This window comes from Ochotona curzoniae, unplaced genomic scaffold (genome assembly GCF_017591425.1).
Source record: "Ochotona curzoniae isolate NIBS_2020 unplaced genomic scaffold, NIBS_Ocur_1.0 scaffold_274, whole genome shotgun sequence".
Taxonomy (NCBI): Eukaryota; Metazoa; Chordata; class Mammalia; order Lagomorpha; family Ochotonidae; genus Ochotona; species Ochotona curzoniae.
Genome location: NW_024467101.1, coordinates 7,626,899 through 7,644,688, shown reverse-complemented (window position 1 = coordinate 7,644,688; position 17,790 = coordinate 7,626,899). Strand labels below are relative to the sequence as shown.

General features: G+C 53.6%; 2 protein-coding genes across 4 annotated transcripts; one reads left to right on the top strand and one right to left on the bottom strand.

The window, feature by feature from the left end:
• The first annotated feature begins 317 nt into the window (after nucleotides 1–317).
• MTFP1 (mitochondrial fission process 1) lies at nucleotides 318–2,626 on the top strand. The gene is made up of 4 exons (XM_041003652.1): nucleotides 318–486; nucleotides 1,035–1,162; nucleotides 1,339–1,571; nucleotides 2,451–2,626. Exons 1-4 carry the CDS (start codon nucleotides 420–422, stop codon nucleotides 2,521–2,523), a joined length of 501 nt encoding a protein of 166 aa, XP_040859586.1. The 5' UTR covers nucleotides 318–419; the 3' UTR covers nucleotides 2,524–2,626.
• A 5,009-nt stretch (nucleotides 2,627–7,635) lies between these two features.
• Nucleotides 7,636–17,436, bottom strand: LOC121171928 (SEC14-like protein 3). 3 transcript variants are annotated; one of them, XM_041003647.1, is made up of 12 exons: nucleotides 17,301–17,436; nucleotides 16,068–16,143; nucleotides 15,784–15,827; nucleotides 15,589–15,648; nucleotides 14,193–14,381; nucleotides 12,729–12,824; nucleotides 12,108–12,168; nucleotides 11,007–11,094; nucleotides 9,277–9,379; nucleotides 8,781–8,920; nucleotides 8,514–8,683; nucleotides 7,636–8,021 (listed from the first exon to the last, which is right to left on the bottom strand). In XM_041003647.1, exons 1-12 carry the CDS (start codon nucleotides 17,352–17,354, stop codon nucleotides 7,900–7,902), a joined length of 1,203 nt encoding a protein of 400 aa, XP_040859581.1. In that variant the 5' UTR covers nucleotides 17,355–17,436; the 3' UTR covers nucleotides 7,636–7,899. The 3 variants fall into 3 exon arrangements, with proteins under 3 accessions (XP_040859581.1, XP_040859582.1, XP_040859583.1); XM_041003648.1 differs by having other exon boundaries at nucleotides 9,277–9,383; nucleotides 11,011–11,094; nucleotides 17,301–17,408; XM_041003649.1 differs by lacking the exons at nucleotides 14,193–14,381; nucleotides 15,589–15,648 and having other exon boundaries at nucleotides 17,301–17,408.
• Nucleotides 17,437–17,790: the final 354 nt, after the last annotated feature.

The window sequence follows — 17,790 nt, the reverse complement described above, 5'->3', positions numbered from 1 at the left end:
GATTCAAATCCTGATATCCCCGCATGCGGAGACTGGGTCCCCAGGCTGGAGGGAGGGGGCAGGCTACTGGGGACCCCAGTGTGTGCAGTTGGCCCCCCCCAGATACAAAGGAATGAAGTGAGGCTCGAGCAGTGGTGTTCTCGCCTGTGACCACGCAGCTCTCGTTTTAAACCGCGCGGGGGACGGGAGAACCCCCCAAAAAAACCCTTCCGGTGAGGTCCCCGGCACCTGCTGGATCCTGTGAGCCTGGCAGAGGGGCTTGGGCGCGCTGGGGGAATTTGCAGACGCTCCCTGCTGCGGGGCTCGTCCGTCCGTCCTGTCCTTCAGCCGTGGACCTTCGCCCGCCCGCCTGGCGCCGCGGGCGTGGTGGACCCAAGTGCAGGTGGACAAGGACGTGGCTGCAGAGGACGTGAGAGATCATGTCGGAGACGCAGCTGCAGCCCGCCGAGCGCGACCTCTACCGGGACACGTGGGTGCGATACTTGGGTGAGTTCCTGGCCATGGGGTGGCGTGGGGGGCGCAGAGGCTGTGGGGTGCACGCAGGGGTGACCGGATGTGAGCACAGGGCTTGGAGGGTGCAGGTGTGTGTGTGGGGGGGGGGGGGCGATCGGGGTCTTGATTCTCATTCTGCTAGAGCCTGGGACTGACCCAGAAAGGGCTAAGGAGTTGCCTAAGGGCACACAACATCTGGCTGTCCAGATGGCCAGGCCTTCCAGGATGGACCTGCATAGGGTGGGTGGGCTGCCTTCTCTGGCTTCCATCCTGGCTGTTACCACGTTAGTGCCCACACTCCCCGAACCCTGGGCTGGGACATTTGACTCATGAGTCGTGCAAACATGGTGTCCCCGTGCTCAGCCCGACCACAGTGTCCTCTACGTGAACATGGTTGGTCCCCCATTCCCCAAGTGCACAGGTCCTCCGAGGTCACTGGCATGCCTTGGCAGCCTAGGAATGACGCCTGCTGGTGGGAGGCAAACCCTTGTGGAACACCCTACAAGATCTCCCAATGACCTGTCCACCCACCCTGGCCCCAGGCTATGCCAATGAGGTGGGGGAGGCTTTCCGCTCCATGGTGCCCGCGGCTGTGGTGTGGCTGAGCTACGGCGTGTCCAGCTCCTACGTGCTGGCCGATGCCATTGACAAGGGCAAGAAAGCCGGAGAGGTGAGTATAGGGCTTTTCCCCTCCCTGTCCTGAATATGGTACAGTCCAGAGCCCACTTCCTTGTGCCCCAGTGCTCCACCCCTGTGGCCACTTCCTCTTCCCTGGCCTCCTATGCGCCTCCCACAGAGTGTCTGGTCCCAGGCTCTTGCTGGACTCAACGTCTTTTGCCTCCTCAGGTGCCGAGCCCTGAAGCAGGCCGCAGCACCAGAGTGACTGTGGCCGTGGTGGACACCTTTGTGTGGCAGGCTCTGGCCTCTGTGGCCATCCCAGGCTTCACCATCAACCGCGTGTGTGCCGCCTCTCTCTATGTCCTGGGCACTGCCACCCGCTGGCCCCTGGCTGTCCGCAAGTGGACCACGACAGCGCTGGGGCTGCTCACCATCCCGGTCATCATCCACCCCATTGACAGGTGCGTGCCCTCAGGCTGCAGGGCATATCCACTCTGCAGGTGGGTACATACGGCTGGCTTTAGAGAGGCCTGAGAGATGCCAGCTGTGCCAGGGCAGGGTGGGCACCTGGGGCTCTGCGGATAGAATAGGGCAACCTCTGCACTTTGGCATAGGACCTGGCAGGTACTGTGGCAGTACCGGAAGAGGAGTGTCTTGAGGGTATTGGGGCTCACAGCAAGGACGTTTTAGCACTACTGTTATTACCGCCTGGAGGCAAGCAGGAACAGGGGCACCCTGCAGGGTGAGGAAGGAGTGAAAGTCAAGGATTGTGGTTGCTTTGGGGCGTGGCTGGTTCTAGGCATGCCTAGAGTGTCATCAAAGACCTGCTGGCTTCCTCTCCACCTGCCCCCACGCTGTGCCTGTTGCCTTTGGTCACTTTCCCTGCCTAGGGATGAAGGTGACTGGCAGCTCGCAGCTTCCCACCAGCATAACGACCTTTCACATAATGACAGCAAAAACAAAAATGCAACAAAGACTGTCACTGGCCCATCTCAGCTCGAGTGCCCGCCCCGAGCCCATTTTTCTTCTCTGATTGGCCAGGCTTGGGTCATGTGCTTAGAAGCAGACCAATAAAAAGTGGGAAGTTAAGTTCTTCTTGGGAAACTTCCCTGACCATGAGGCCTAACCTGAGCTCCTCCCTGTCCACGTGCCTGAATAAAGAATGTCAGCTACCCATTCCAGGGACTTGGCTCTGGCTTTGCCAGGGGTGGGACAGGGACAGGTATGCTCATACAGCTGGAAGGCCCTTCCCCTAGCCCCAGGCAGCCTCCTGCTCCCTACTGCCTCCTCTGTGAGCCGTGGCCTCCAGTTCACCTCCCTTCCCCTCCCCTGCTCTGCAGGTCGGTGGACTTCCTGCTGGACTCCAGCCTGCGCAAGCTCTACCCGTCGGTGGGGAAGCCCAGATCCTCCTGACCCTACCCCAGGAGCTGACCCGTCAGTTGGGTCACTCCTGGCCGGGGCATGACTGCCCCCAGGGTCTAGGCCCCTGGCACCTGGGAGGATTGGAGCTGGATGGACACTTAGAGGCAGTGGCTTCAAGGAGCAGCAGCTGCTACGACGGCGCAGACGGAGGCAGGACCCGTTCCTGGCCACTTCTGTGACAGACTGTGTGATGAGGACGAGGACGGGCACTGTCTGGGTGTTGCACTCTCCTGGGGTTTGTCAGGAGACGGGAGGCCCTAGTAAGGCAAGGAATGCCCAGAACGTAGGAAAGAAAAAAAAGCACAGTCAGGATAGCTCAGGGCACCCTGACCTGCCAGCTCAACCCTGGTGCTAGGGCTGCTGTGACCTGGCAGGGAGGCAGTCATGGGCCAGGCTGAGTTTCAGGGCCGGTGTTATGGTGCAGTGGTTAGCACTCCACTTGGGAGGCCTGGTGCGTTCTCTATGGGAACACCTGGTTCAGTCGCTGCTCGGCTTCCTATCCCACTTCCTGCTGATGTGCCCCTGGCAGTAGGTGATGGCACAAGTTCTTGGGTCCCTGCCACCCACAGGGGAGGCCTGCCTTGAGCTCCAGGCTCCTGGCTTTGGCCCGGCCCAGCCCTGGCTGTTGCAGACCTGTGGGGAAGTGAATATGTGGTTGGAAGATCTTCCTTTCTCTGTCTCTCTCCGTTGCTCTGCCTTTCAAGTAAAAAGAAATAAAACTCGACAAAAGAAGGGGAGTTTTTGATTGGAGTTAAGCTGGGAGATGGGGCAGGTCGGGGAAGTCGGTGGGGTAGCTTTTTCAGCCATGTCTGGCTCACAGTGGCTTGCATTCAGGTCACCATCTCAGAAAGCTCCACAGTTGGTGCTGTCAGTTCCCAGGGGTGAGGCAGGCATGGAATACACCCTGACCCTCCCCTCTTCAGCCCTGGCCTGAGCTTTACATCAAGTCCCATGGTCCTTCCAGCGCAGGCAGCTTGGCAGGCTCCACTCTGCTGGGACCTCTAGTGGCCACAGGGCTGGCTGGGAGAGGCTGCTAATGAGAGGATGGGGGTGCTGTGGGGTCTGGGCAGCGGGGTCGGTGTCTGCTATGGTGACAGAGTGAATCTGCAGGTCTCCCTTGGAGGTGTGTGTCCCTGCAGGGGTGAGGTGGGCCTTTCTCCGACTCCTGTCTCATCCTGTTCTGGCAAGCCATCCCCTTTCCCTCGCTTGTTTTCCTCAAACCCCAGCCCATTCTAACCCCATACCCTGGCTAATGCCGGTGCCCTTGTCCTGCCCAGAAGTTTCCCTCCCCCTTTCTCCCACAGGCATGGACAGGGCACCCACAGCTGGGATCTGCCTCCATGGCTCCCTGCAGCCAGGAGCTGCCCAGGCCAAAATAAAGCTCTGTGCCCGTGGGTACATGCTAAGTCCCTCAGCCCCGCCCCCTGCCTGGCCTCCTTCCTTGTCACTTGTGCCTCGTGGGTCTCGGATCCCCCATCCCCCCACCATAACCTCCCAATCCATCACTTCGGAATCCTTTCCCTTCAGCCGAGTCTGAGTAGCCTTCAGAGCCCCCCGCTGTTCACCTCTTTGCCCTTGACTACCCCCACCGGTGTCCCTGCCTCATAAAGAGGTCCTGGGGTACCAGGTCACAGAATGACCTACTGGCACGGAGCAGGTGCTCTCCCTACTGGCTTGCACACTGGCCACCGTGGGCAGCCCCATCCCGGCTGCCTTCGCGGTTTGGCGGGCACATTCCTGCTGAAGCAACTCACAATCACGCAGTTTGCTCCTCAGCAGGTCCTGCTTGCTGGCCGAGAACAGCAGTCCCTTAGTGTCCAGAGGGCCGATGATATCATACTAGACCGGGCAATCCTCCAGGTCATAGCCACACATGCCCCCAGCCATATACTGCTGGATCACCTGGACACAGATGGCAGGGACGGGGCAGGGTTAGGGGCACTCCACATGCTGCAAAACACACCATTTAAAGAGCAGGAGCAGAGGAGGGGTTTTCACAGGCTTCCAGCAACTAGCGACAGCAGGGACAGGTGGCCCCAACCACAGCACACATGGGAGGACAACCGACAGGAATGGATTCTAAAACTCCTGGCAGGTTTTAGAAGTCTCGGCCAGCACGGCTGCTTACGCAGCTCCGTAAAAACTTCTGTGTTCTGGGTTCATGACCATGGACTCAGACTGGGACCCTCTCCTTCCCTGCAAGGTACTTGACCGGTGCCAAGATGCTGGTCCTATTACTTAACACTGCCACAAGAGGGCAGCACAGCCTAACGTAACACACTAGGTCCTCTAGCCACAGGTTCCCCCCACGTTTCTTTTTTTTTTCCCTCTTTTTTTTTAAGATTTACTTTTTTTTTTTTTAATTGGAAAGACAGATACACAGAGAGGAGAAGAGACAGAGAGGAATATCTTCTGTCTGATGATTCACTCTATGCCGAGACAAAGCCAGGATCCAGGAAGTTCCTCCCAGGTCTCCCACGCGGGTGCAGGGTCCCAAGGCTTTGGGCCGTCCTTGACTGCTTTCCCAGGCCACAAGCAGGGAGCTGGATGGGAAGTGAAGCTGCCAGGATTAGAACCGGTACCCTTATGGGATCCCGGCGCATTCAAGGTGAGCACTTTAGCCGCTAGGCCACGCCGCTGGGCCCATCCCATCCCCATCCCCCCCCCCCCCCAGGTTTTTAACAATAGCGGATGGCAAATAGCTGGGAACAGGAAAGAGTGGGATGAGGAATGCTATCTAAACTGAACACATGCAACCGTTTCCTCTTGCTATTTCTACAGCATCACCACTATCCGTGTAGCACTCACATAAGTAATCCTATAGAAGGGGATAGGATATGTTCTGGGTAACTACCGTGCTATTTTTCCAAGGAGCCTGAGGGTCTGTGGATTTTGATGTCCTTGAGGCATCCGGAACTGGTCACTGGCAGATACTGAGGGACATCTGTTAGCTGTTAGTGGCCTGTTCCTGGTGACCGGGCTATCTTGTCCTAGGCGTCTCAGGTGACAGGACTTGCTTATGAATGCTCTCACCTTTTCTGTGGAGGACCTCATGGTGTGGAAACTCCTTAAGTGCCCGACGCAGAAAGCATCATCTTTCTGATCCGGAGGCACAGGTGGCCTCCCCACCAGCCTTGCACCTTTTTTCTTGGATTTAATGTCTCCTACCATTCTCCAATGCGCCTGGCATGCTGGTCAGCCACCATGTCTTTGCCCAGCCAAGAATGCCCTCCACACTCCATTTCCCAAATCCTTTTCCACCCTTCGAGGTCCCAGCTCCTGACCCAGACCCAAGCCAACTACCTTGCCCTGCAGCACCCACCTGATGGTTATTATCCTTACACTTACCCGTCTCTCTCCTGGAACAAGAGCACTTAGAAGTCTGGGACTGAATTTGCTGCAGCAGGGACTTGTCCCCAGGGTGCCTGACCTGAGTGCCACACAGTAAGGGGGCCCAGGCTTTTGGCCTCAGCTGCCACAGTGGAGCCCTGTCTATTGGGAAAGATTTAACAGCTACCATCTTTGGCCTCCCTAGGGCAGTGGAGCCATATCTGGGATGTTGGAACTGGAGGTCCTAGTCTTACGGGCCTTTGCCACACAGTGGGAAGACTGTGGGCCCAGGACTTCCTGCCTCCCATGCCCTGCTCTGCCATGTCTACTGACCACGGCTGGAACAAGAGGATCCACTAGGCAAAGTTATAAGACTGGACAAAAGTTATAAGACGAGGACGAAGCTATGTAAGACTGGAGACTCCCTCCCCAGTGCCACTTCCTGGGTGGCCAGCTCTGAGTGCAGGTAAGGACGCACAGGTGCCCATAACGGGTGTGATGAGCCTTGGAGTCAGACACTCTCAGTGTGTCCTCAAGGTCCCCTTGTGGTCACCAGCCACCTTCCATTGTCAGGTGCAATCTGGCTCCTTTTGGTGGGGCTTGGGTCAGGACCTGGTGCTACCACCTGTGATACTGTGTGCCTGCCTTAGAATAGGAAGTCGGGGAAGAAATCCTGCAAGCCTCGTGTGCCAGGGTCGTTGTGGGAGTCAGGAAGTCATGCTCCATGAGCCGTGGATGGGATGCGGGGCGTGGAGACACAAGCTCCACCTCTCTCTGTGTGAGCCTCCCGGGGAAGCTGCTCAGACATCCTGGGTCTCCACTGCTCTGGCTGTCCAATGGGTAGAGTGTCTCTCCTGCCCACACATAGAGGTTGAGAGGATGACACCTAGGACAACCCTCCTGGAGGCAGAAGGAGCTGTGTGGACATTCACTGTAGCCAGTTAAGTTGCTTCTTGGGATGCTCACCGGCTATATCCCGTGTTCAACACCTGGCTAGGCATGTGATCCAGCTTGCTCTAAGTGCCTGCCCCAGCAGACAGCAATGGCTTTCATATATACTTGGTTGCTGGAACCTAAGAGAGCTCTAGATCTGCTGGATCCAGTCCTAGTTGTTGCATGCATTTGGGGAATGGATCCTTGGATGGAGAACTTCTTTCTCCCTGCCTTTCCATTAATGAATCAATTTTTGAAAAGAGAGAGAATGCAACCAGCTCGTAAAGCCCTTGGTACAACGTCAGTTTCATGAAGAGCACCCATATGTGACAGTGAATTTTTATTATGTCAGGTAGCAGCTAGAGCCAGATGTGACTTTCTTAACTTCCAGGAACTTTCCTTTAATCACCAAAAACCTAAATTGTGAGCTCCAAGGGAAGGGAGTAAGTGAGGGCAGACGTGATTGGTGGGGGGAACTGTTGGACCAAAGGAAACAGAATCTGAGGGAGGCATATCTTTTCAAAGATGCCCACAAGGTGTGTGTGTGTGTGCGTGTGTGTCTCCCAAGAGGAAGCCACTGCCGGAATTCTGGGGGCTGGATCCCCTGGACCCACCCAGGACCAATCCATTGGCTCCTTGCATCAGTCGCTGTCCAAGGTGCTGATCAATGCTGCCGCCCAGGTTCCTCCTGCTCTCCCAAACCCAGGAATTGCTTGCTGGTTACCTTCCGGTCCTCCACTCAGCTGTACAGATAAAGAGTGAGCACCTACTATACACACAGGGGCATGGAAAAGAATGTAGATATGGCACCCAAGAAAAGGAGTTCAAGCACACAAATAGATCAGGAGGGGTGGAGAGAAGGGCCTGGGGATTTTTTTTCCTGTTTCTTGGGTTTCCAGGTCACCTATGAGATCCTTGTTTCTCTTTCACAGTCTTGGTATTCCAAAAGCCTGCGTCCTGATCCAACCCTTGCAGCTGGCAGGCGTTCCTTACTCACTAATGTCCCAGGGTCAGGAGGATGAATGATTGATTTTGAGGAGAGAAGCAGCATTATCCATAGAGAGAGAAGAGAGAGTCAGGGTTCTGTGAAGAGCGAAGGGTCCCCTAGATGGGGGTGAGCTCCTTGTCGTACTTCTGCATGCCCTCATCTGGGAGCAGCACCTCCACTGTGAAGCTGACCTTCTTGGCATGGACGAAGCTGTAGGTGTTGTCGAAGCGCAGGACATCTGGGGAACAGATGGAAAGGTGGCTTTACATCCTGCAGCCCTGCCCCAGCACTCCCTGGGGGTGTGATGGCAGTGGGAGGAGTGGAGACCAGGTTTGGGTTCCTGCTGGCTTTGTTTGCCCAGCTGGGCTAGGTTCCCATTTCCCCTGGGAACTGCCACCACTGAGCAGAGCCTGTAATCAGATTCCTCCCACCCCTGCCCTGGCTTTAGTTGCGACCTCTGGCAATAGGTACAATAAAGTGGCATCTCATTGTCTCCATACCTGGACAGGCACCTGGACAATGCCAAGGGGGAGGGAGTGGGAGAAGGGTAAAAAGCCTCCCAGCCACCTTGGATGAAGAGTATGCTCTCTGTGTGTGCATGGGTGACATGGACCCAGACAGTGTGTCCCCGGTTGGGCTGTGGGGGTCACTACCCCTTGGTTTCTTTCTCTAAACCAACTGCTGGTAGTTCCAGGCTTCTGGAGTCAGGATGCAGCCCAGGCAGACTTACACATGCCAGCCTCGCTGCAGGTGAGGCTCCCATCCTCAGGTACCATGTGGGCATTGTAACGCTGGTTGGCCAGCACCTCCGTCATCTCCCCTGCACGCTGTCGCTCCCCCACCTTGGTCTTCAGAAAGACTCCAAAGCCAATGTCTCCACCATCAGAGGCGAACTGCCACCTGGAGGGGTCAGATTGCTACTCAGCCTGCTGGGTCCCAGAGGGTGTTAGCACCCAGCCGCAGTGCGTAACGGTGGCCTAAGCCAACCTGAGCCTACCTGAGCACGCAGCCTGGAAACAGGATCTCATACTCCACCTGGTGTGAGGAGCCTCGGCTGATCTGTACTGAGTGTTCATACTGAGCCTTCACCTGGTCCCGCACGTACATGGATTTGGGGATCTCCCCACCGTAGTTGATCTGCAGACACAGACTCGGATGGGCTTGTGCTGGTTCTCGTGGTTCAGCTTTATTCACCATCTCCTGGACATATCTTACTCAACCTATCCACCCCCAGCCCTGGATCTTTGCCTAACCCAGTAGAAGTCCCTGGGCCAGCTTCCCTCCAGTTTATCCCTCTGGGTCAAACTTCCCCTTTCTCCTTTGCCTACATAGCTGCCTGACTGTGCCCACAAGGGCATGACTGTAGCTTGCATAGACCAGCTGAACACCTTCCTTGGTGATCTCGCTACTGGTATTTGTGAAATCAATGAGTGTATAACAGGGAAACCCAGTGAGGTGCTCCAACCACCCTCTGCTTTTAGGGTTCCTTGTACCTTGGTTAAACATTTGGGGTTCCCATCAGGGTCTGTTAGGGTCCCTCCAAAATGAGCAGGCAGTTCCTCAGGACTGATGAGTTTCAGCAGACCTTCCTTCCAGCTGCCTGGAGTAAGAGGAGGAGGAAGGGTGATTATGAGACATGGGAGGGACCAGTCAGCCTCCCACACCCACTAATCTAACCTGAACTGGATTTTCCAAACCTCTCTGGAGCTAGCAGGCTACCTCAGTGTCTTTACCGGTGTTGTGTTGCTATGGAAGTATGCTTCCCCTTGGCTGGAGTTGCGTCAGTGTCAGTGTCTTCATGAAACTTTAAAGCTCAGTGCGGTCCTAGCCCTTGTTGGGGGTCCCTCAGTGAATAAGTGACATAACCAAGTTGGACTTGGTGAAGGATGAGCAGCTCTGGGACTTTGGCATGACCACCTCCCTTTCTCACTGTTTTTCATTCTCTGCAAAGCTCTCAGCATCCTGAGTGATCACCCTTCCCCAGTCCTTAGGCTCATCCCCTTGAGCATGGGATAGTCCTCCAAGGGACAATGGAGAAGATTGTCATTCCTGGAACACCAGGGGCCAACTGGGCAGAGCCTTGGGAGGCACCAAATGGGGCAGAGCCCTTTCACATGGGGTCTGAAGGGTGATGGAAGCCCACCCTACTACAGGATGGAGAGGGTGAGAAGGCAGGGGCCTGAGCCCCTCACACCAAGCTTCCTTGTGATTCTGTGAACTCCTCACCCAATGGACTTGGTGAGAGACAAGAGCTTGGGTAATAGGAAGGCAGAGAGAGGGGATAAGACCCCTCCTTGCCACTCGATGGATCCTCAGTTTTCCTGATTCCTTGATCTGGCTTTTCTGTTTGGGAGAAGTTTTCTTCCAAGTTCAGTGTTACTGCTTTGAGTTTAAGAACTACTTCCCAGATATAAAGCCTTGGGACCCTGTACTTGTTTGGGAGAACTGGACAAATCTTTTGGCTCCTGACATTGGATCAGCTCAGCTCTGGCTGTAGTAGCCACTTGAGGGAGTGAACCAGAAGACGGAAGATCTTCATCTTTCCTACTCTCCACAAATCTGATCAGCATTTCTAATAAAAATATATTTTTTTAAAGAAGAACTACTTCCCTCCTCTCTTTGTCTCATGTTGTCACTTCTTTAAAAAATGACTTTTCTATAAAAGTAATACATATCTTGTGTGAACAGGAAGTAATACTAGCAATTATACAAACACAGTTCAAAACCACAGGATGTCTCATCATCAACAAATCAATAACTTGTTTTGCCTTCTACTAGAAACATATATTTGTTTTTGTCAAAATAAAATTACACTGTCCACAATGTTCTCCAATCTAGTTTGTTGACTCCATGACATTTCCTATGACATGAAATACTCATTCACGATGAGTATTTTCTGAGTCCTGCTTTTTCTTGCTTCTCATCCTCCTCAGTCCAGGCTGCCCTTGAAAGCAGCCAGCATGGTAGCTGCCAGCAGAGCAGCAGGTTGATTGGGAGCCAAATTGAAACTGGCAAGGAGTCCCTCATGTAGATCTTTTTCACCAAAGGGTTGTGGCAGGGAACAGGGCACAGTAGCTGGGTAGACTCCCTGAGATGAGGCTCACCCCACTTGTGGGAAGAAGGAATCTGTAACTTTGGGTCACATGTGGAGTTCTAGGGGGAGTGATGGCCCAACCTCCCTCCATGGTCACACATAGAGCTTAGGGAATGGAGCTGCAGCTACTTACTTCCCAACACCACGATTTTCCTGCGTGTCTCCTCACTCAGGAAGGGTTTCATGAGGTTGTAGCCCACAGGGAACAGTTTTGTAGCTGGAGGGACACAGGGAGGGACATATTGAGATAGTAGTTCAAGAGCCACAGCCAATGTTGAGGGAGGAATTGGGACCAGCCCTGGCTAGTTCCAATGCCTGGTATGCCACAAAGCAATTGACCACCAGTCAACAGATCCACCAAGTACCTACTAAAGAATTGTCCAGTCTATTAACTACTCATCCAATTGAGTCAATCCTCCAAACTTCTAGCCAGTCAACCAACAGTCATTCGCGTGTCCAATCAACCATTCAGCATGCCAACAAAACAGTCAGCTTGTTTACCTTCTATTGGTAAAAACATCTAACAAGTCAACTGCCAAACAAATCAGCCCACTCAACAATCATCCAACTACCCACTCAACAGTCCCTTCTGGCCAGCAAACGACCTGAGATCCCGTCAAAAAGATCGCTCAGCCAATTAATCAAGATTACCCAGACAATCAGTCAACCAAAATGCCAATCAGTCACTTAATCAATCAAGTGAATGACTAGCTGGAGACCAAGCTGGTCAACTAGCCAGGCAACCAATTGGTCAGTCAACTGGACAGCCACCCAAACAACCAAGTCACCAACTAACCCACTAACCATCTAACATCCACTCATCCTTTTCTCTATCCAACCCAATAACCACCAAATACTTTCTCAACATCTACCATGCCACCCAGGCTGTTAGAGATACAGGATGATAAGAGGCATTGCTTCAATGAAACACAAAACTCAGCCAGGAAAACAGGGTGGATACATAACACAGCTGGCAGGGAGGGAGAGCTCTTTATGGGTCAGGGCACTGAGTGGGGATGCCTGGAACAGCTGAGGCCGGAGCTATCTCTTGCAGTAAGGCCAACCAAAGAAACGCCTTTTTCTTGAGCCCTTACTTTGTGCCAAGTACTCTCAGAGATTTGCAGGGAGCCAAACAATCAACATGCCTCAGCCGGGGTAAAGGCACTGTTACCCTTCTCAGGGTGCAGGTGAGGAGATGGAGACCAGTACGTGAAGCCACTTTCCACACACCTTTCACGATGAGCATGAACTTCAGGGTCTCTGGGTAATTCTCTTCAAGGAGGCCAAAGAACTGTGGAACCAAGTGAGACCCCCATCAAACCCACGTCTGACCTCTTACCCATATCTTCTTTGTGGTCCCCCACCTGGAGATTTTGGGGTGGTTCTGTGCAGGTTTTTCTGTTTTACCTTTTCCTCTTCCTCTGGCCCTGGAAGAGACCTTACCACCTTGTTCCCCTATTATTAATAATAGTTATATGCTATTAATGTTAGAGCACAGGTTATAGTAATGATAGTATCGTAATGGTGTCTGCTGTTTAATAAATGATCACAATGCACCTGCCAACTCCACTTTGGAAGTGATGGAACTCAAATATTAGGAACTGACTTGTTCATGTCACAGAGCAGTGTTGACAGGGCTGGAAATGCTTTGGAGGAAGTTGACTCCTGTTGTCTCAAAGCAGTGTTGTTCCCAAGCCCCACTCTGTAGGGCATTCCCATCTTAAGTCTTTAGCGATGGAGCCCATACAGGCAACCACCTGCCATGAAATCATTAGGGCCAAGCAAGCATCAAGGTCGCAGCAGGCCAACATGGTCATCCAAGCAAATGGGAGTGCCCATGGGCCTTCTTACCTCCTGATACACTTCTACCAGGGGCTTCCAGAAGTGCTTCAGTCCCAGACCCTCACAGTCAAATATCATCACAATGGTCTCAATCTTCCTCCCCAGCTGCAAGATTGAGGAGGGAGCAGTTCCAGAGTTCAGGATTCAGGTTTGGGAGATGGTGACCCAAGTAAAAGATCCCCGTAGGGATTCGTCCTACCCACCCCCAACTCTGTCCTCAGTGGAGCAACTGGCAAAAAAAGTGAATGCATTTTCACACTCATCCATCCATCCATGCAACCATGTCCATCCACCCACCCACACATCCACCCACCCGTGCATCTATCCATCCATCCATCCATCCATCCATCCATCCATCCATCCATCCATCCAAGAATTCACCTATCAATTCACGTATCCAACCATACAGCAATTTATGATGGGATAATCAAGGGGTAATCCCATTACAAGTCAAGAAACATCTGTAGTTACATTATCAATCTACAGTTACGTCATCTAGTCACCTCTCTATACATTCATATAGCAGGTCCCCCCTTTCATCCCCCATCCATCCACCTGCTATTAAGTGATTCTTTTGGGCCAGACCTCAAGTCTAACAAGTAATGCTCAAGAAGTCACAGTCTGGCTGGGGAGATAACAAGCAAGTGGGCCATCCCAACACAGGATAACTGCCATATTAGAACAGTAAGTGGCTATAGGAATACAGAAGAGGGGATTTAACACATATGAGGGCTTCAGAGAAGGTGGCACTGAAGAATGAAATTAAAAAAATAGGAGAGGGTTGAGGTAAGTTTTTGGCAGGTGTGTGTGTGTGTGTGTGTGTGTGTGTGTGTGTGTGTGTGTGTGTGTGCGTGGTGGGTAGGGTTGCCCAGAACGAAAAAAACAACAGTGCAGTCTCAGAGGGACTATCAAAACTACCTCTATTGAGACAAAATACAGTGGCTCAATTTAATATTGTTTTCAGAAGTTATGCTGGTGGGAAAGCACCAAGCATATAACAGAAAGTTTATTTTGAATGTTGATTCTTTTGACTCCCTACACCCAGATATCAAATGTCTTACAAGGCTCTCTTGCCATAGCCAACTACAGGCAAACTTAAATGTTTGTGAATGTTCTAAGGAAGCAAGACTAAGTGAGGGTGTTTGGTAGGTTTCAAGGTAGTAAATCCATTTCTGTTATATGACGTTTCAATGTCCACTGGGTTCATTAAGCTGGAAGTTGAGAAAGCACTGCAATTCTCCCACGGAACGTGAGCAGCCATGATTCACTATGAACTTTGTATTGTAGGTGGGGAAGTCGAGGCTTGGAGCAATGGGATGGCTTTCCAAGGTTACATGGCTGGGAAGGAGCAGAGCTGCAGTTTGACTCGTAAATCCCTAGACTGTGGCAGCGGAGGGCACAGATGCACTCCCGGGATCTCCACTTGCCCCCAGCCACTCCCACACCCTCACATGCACCTGTCCCGGGTCTCACCCGCTCTGTCTGCAGGTCACACTCATGTAGGATGCGCTCGCAGTCCCTCATCTTGGTCTTGAGCAGATCTTGTTTGGTGACTGAGAAGAGGAGTCCCTTGGGATCGAGGGGCCCGATGATATCATACCACACTGGGCAGCCATCACGGTCATAGCCACACAGCCCCCCAGGCATGTACTTCTGGATCACCTGTGCATGGAAAGGTACACTGAGCTTAGCATTGCACACCTCCACAGAAACCTGCCATCGCCAGTCCAGGCCAGGCTGACCATTAGGGTCTGACACACATAGTCTGGTATGAAGGAATGTCCCTCCCCTGGAGGATGGCACTGTCATCCCTCAAGGACCAAACTGAAGATCAAACAAGGAAGGACCTTGCTCAAAGCAGGTAAATAACAAGGCCAAGAAGCTGGTGCTGTGGCATAGCAAGTAAAGCTGCTGCGTGCAATGCCGGCATCCCATATGGGTGCTGGTTCAAGTCCTGGCTGCTCTACATCTGCTCCAACTCCCTCATTGATGGCCTGGGGAAAGCAGCAGAGGATAGCCCAAGTGCCTGGGCCCCTGCTACCTGGATTGAGTTCTTGAGGCCCAGCTTCAGTCTGGCCATTGCAGATATTTGGAGGTATGAAGCAGCAGGTGGGACTTCTCTGTCTTGTCTAGTCTACTTCTCTGCCTCTTGGGGAAAAAAATATTTTATAAGAGCCTGGGTTCTCAGACTTCAGCTCAATTCTGAGCCTCATCCTGGGCAACTTGCTTAACCTATTGCTAGGCCTCAAGATCTCCATTTTTAAAAAGAATTTTTTTTAAAAAGATTCATTTTATGTTTATTAAAAAGCCAGATATACAGAGAGGAGGAGAGACAGAGAGAAAGATCTCCCGTCCATTGATTCACTCCCCAGGTGACCACAATGGCTGGAATTGTGCCAATCCGAAGCCAAGAGCCTGGAGCCTCTTCTGGGTCTCCTATGTGGGTGCAGAGTTCTAAGGCTTTGGTCTGTCCTCGACTGCTTTCCCAGGCCACAAACAGGGAGCTGGATGAGAATCGGGGCAGCTGGGATGCGAACCGGCACCCATTTGGGATACCGGTATACAAGGTGAGAACTTTACCTGCTAGGCTATTGCTTCGTGCCCTCAGCATCTCATCTTGTAAAAGGGCAGTTGCCTTTCCCCGAGCTCAGGCCAGTGAAGCCTTCTGCGGGGGGTGCACCTCACAAACGCCTGGGAATACTCATTAGCATCATGGAAGAGTTATGCACAGGCCCTCGGTGGGCGGGGAGTGGAGGTGTTCCTCTGTCCTCAGAGGTTTGCTGCCTATAAACCTGGCCCCCCAGGTGACCAGGGGCTGCTGGGGATGCCATAGGGCAGAGAGAGACTATGGCATGGGGTGTCAGCTCACCTCCGGGGGCTGCCAGTCCAGGATGTGGTCGATGTCCATGGTCTTCCGGAACTCCATGTACTGAAATGGGAAATGAGGGGTGGGTGAGGTTTCCTGGGGGAAACGCAGGAGGAAGTAGGGGCTTGAGGTCTCCCCCACCAACACACCCGCAACCGCTCCCCAGTCTCCTAGGGTCGGGGGACGGGAGTGAGTCACCTTGCGCAGCATGGCCTCTGACTTCTGCAGGTCAAAACTTCGAGCTGCACAAGGTAGGGAGGGAAAGGATTCGTGAGATGAGACATAGGCTGCCTACAGCCACCTCGTCTTGCTCCTGGCCCGTGGGAAATACAGAAGACACCCGGGTGGGGTGGTGGTGTTGGGGGCTGGCAGGGGGCAGCCTGTCCCCTTCATCCGGACTATAATGTGGGAACCAAGGTGGTGCAATGGGAATATGGGGGACCCGGCCCCTCTCAGCACCCTCTCTCCCATCTGGGCCTCACCTCGAAGCCATCGCAGAAGGAAGTAATCATCGGGGTTGGGCAAGGCAGGCAACACGTCCTGGACATTTTCTCGGAACTAGGGGGAAGAGGGACAGTGGTTAAGGTGGGTTTCTCCCATGGAGCTTTGGTCTCCAGACATAAGATGATTCTCATGGCTTCTTCCCTCTCCACACCCCTTGCCCTTCTCCACGAAGTCTAGAAGGAGGGCCTGATGGGGGGATAGAAGGAAAGGTGGTCTTGAGATAGGCGCATTCATGAAAAAAGGAGAGAGGGGACTGGGGCTCTGTGCGATGTTGTAATGGGCTAATCCTCCAGCTGCAGCATCAGCATGCCCTAAGGCATGCAGATTCTAGTCCTGGTTGCTCTGCTTTCCATCCAGCTCCCTGCTTGTGGCCTGGGAAAACAGAGAATGATCCAAAGCGCTGGGACCCTGCAACCACCTGGGAGAATCAGAAGAAGCTCCTGGCTTGGGATTGACTCAACTCCAGCCATTGAGGCCCTTGGGGGAGTGAACCATCAGATGGAAGATCTTCCTCTTCATCTTTCTTTCTTTCTAAATCTGCCTTTAAATTCAAGAAGAAAGAGGAGGAAAAGAGGAAGGAGGAGGAAAAGGGATCAGGAAGTCATTGGGAAGGAAGAGGGTTGGATGGATGGCTGAGTGGGGTGAGTGGCCGGAAAAGAGGAAGGACAATGTAGTGGGAGGATGGGAGGCAGGTGAGCAGGGAAGGCGAGATTGGTGTGTGACTGGGGAGAGGGGGGTGTGTGCATGGATGGGCAGGTGGCCTGGGATTAGAGCACAAGGCATTCCTATGCTGCTCACCAAGGCTCGTGCCTTTTCCTTCCCATGATCCACAAGGCCAAGGTCAGTGATTATGTGTTCTTGCCCCCACTCACTGAGTGGTTGACAACACCCTCTGCCCCTCCAACTCTTCTGGGGTTAGAGGACAAGCCAGCAGTATCCCTCAGGTCCCACCAAGGGGCCGGGAGGGAGAAAGGGTAGGGGAGCAGCCAGCCTCAGCCCTGGGCTAGCACTACCTCCTCCAATGCCCAGAAGCGGTGCCAGTCCTCCCCCGCCCCCTCTGTCCCGGTGCCCGGAGCTGATGCCACTGGGCACTGTGGGACTTGACCTTTGAGACCAAGTGAAGGATATAATGAATCCAAAGAACTGCCGCCTCTTCCCACCCCACCACTAGCCCCTTTCCCCTGGGCCCCTGGTGGGGAAGGGGTGCTCACCTTGGCTAAGGTTTCTGCCTGCTTGGGGCTCAGGTCACCCACTCGGCCACTCATGGTGCTGGCGGAGGCTGGAGGAGAGGAGGCCACTGCAGGCAGAGTCCCAGCCTGGTCTGCCAACCTCCAGCCACCAGGGGCCTTTTGCCCCCATTCCTGGGTGTGGCCACAGGCACTGCCTCCTCCCAGGCCCACTGTTTGCCTTGCATGTTACATAACTGGGATTAAGTGAGGTCCCGTGCTTGGCTCTGGAATGGGTCCTGGGGAGGGGGCTGAGGAGAGAGGACAGTGGGCACTGCATGGTGTGTGGAGGCCCCCTGCCAGTTGGGAGGGAAGCAGGCAGCCTCGACAGCCTAGGGGCCCATGGTGGGGACTTGTATTCCCTCATCGAAGCTTCCAGGCCTCCTATGACCTCTGCCCTGGAGAAGGAGGGTTTCAGTATGGGAGGACCACTCCTTGTGGATACCCTGTGCCTCTGGGCCTCTGTTTCCCCATC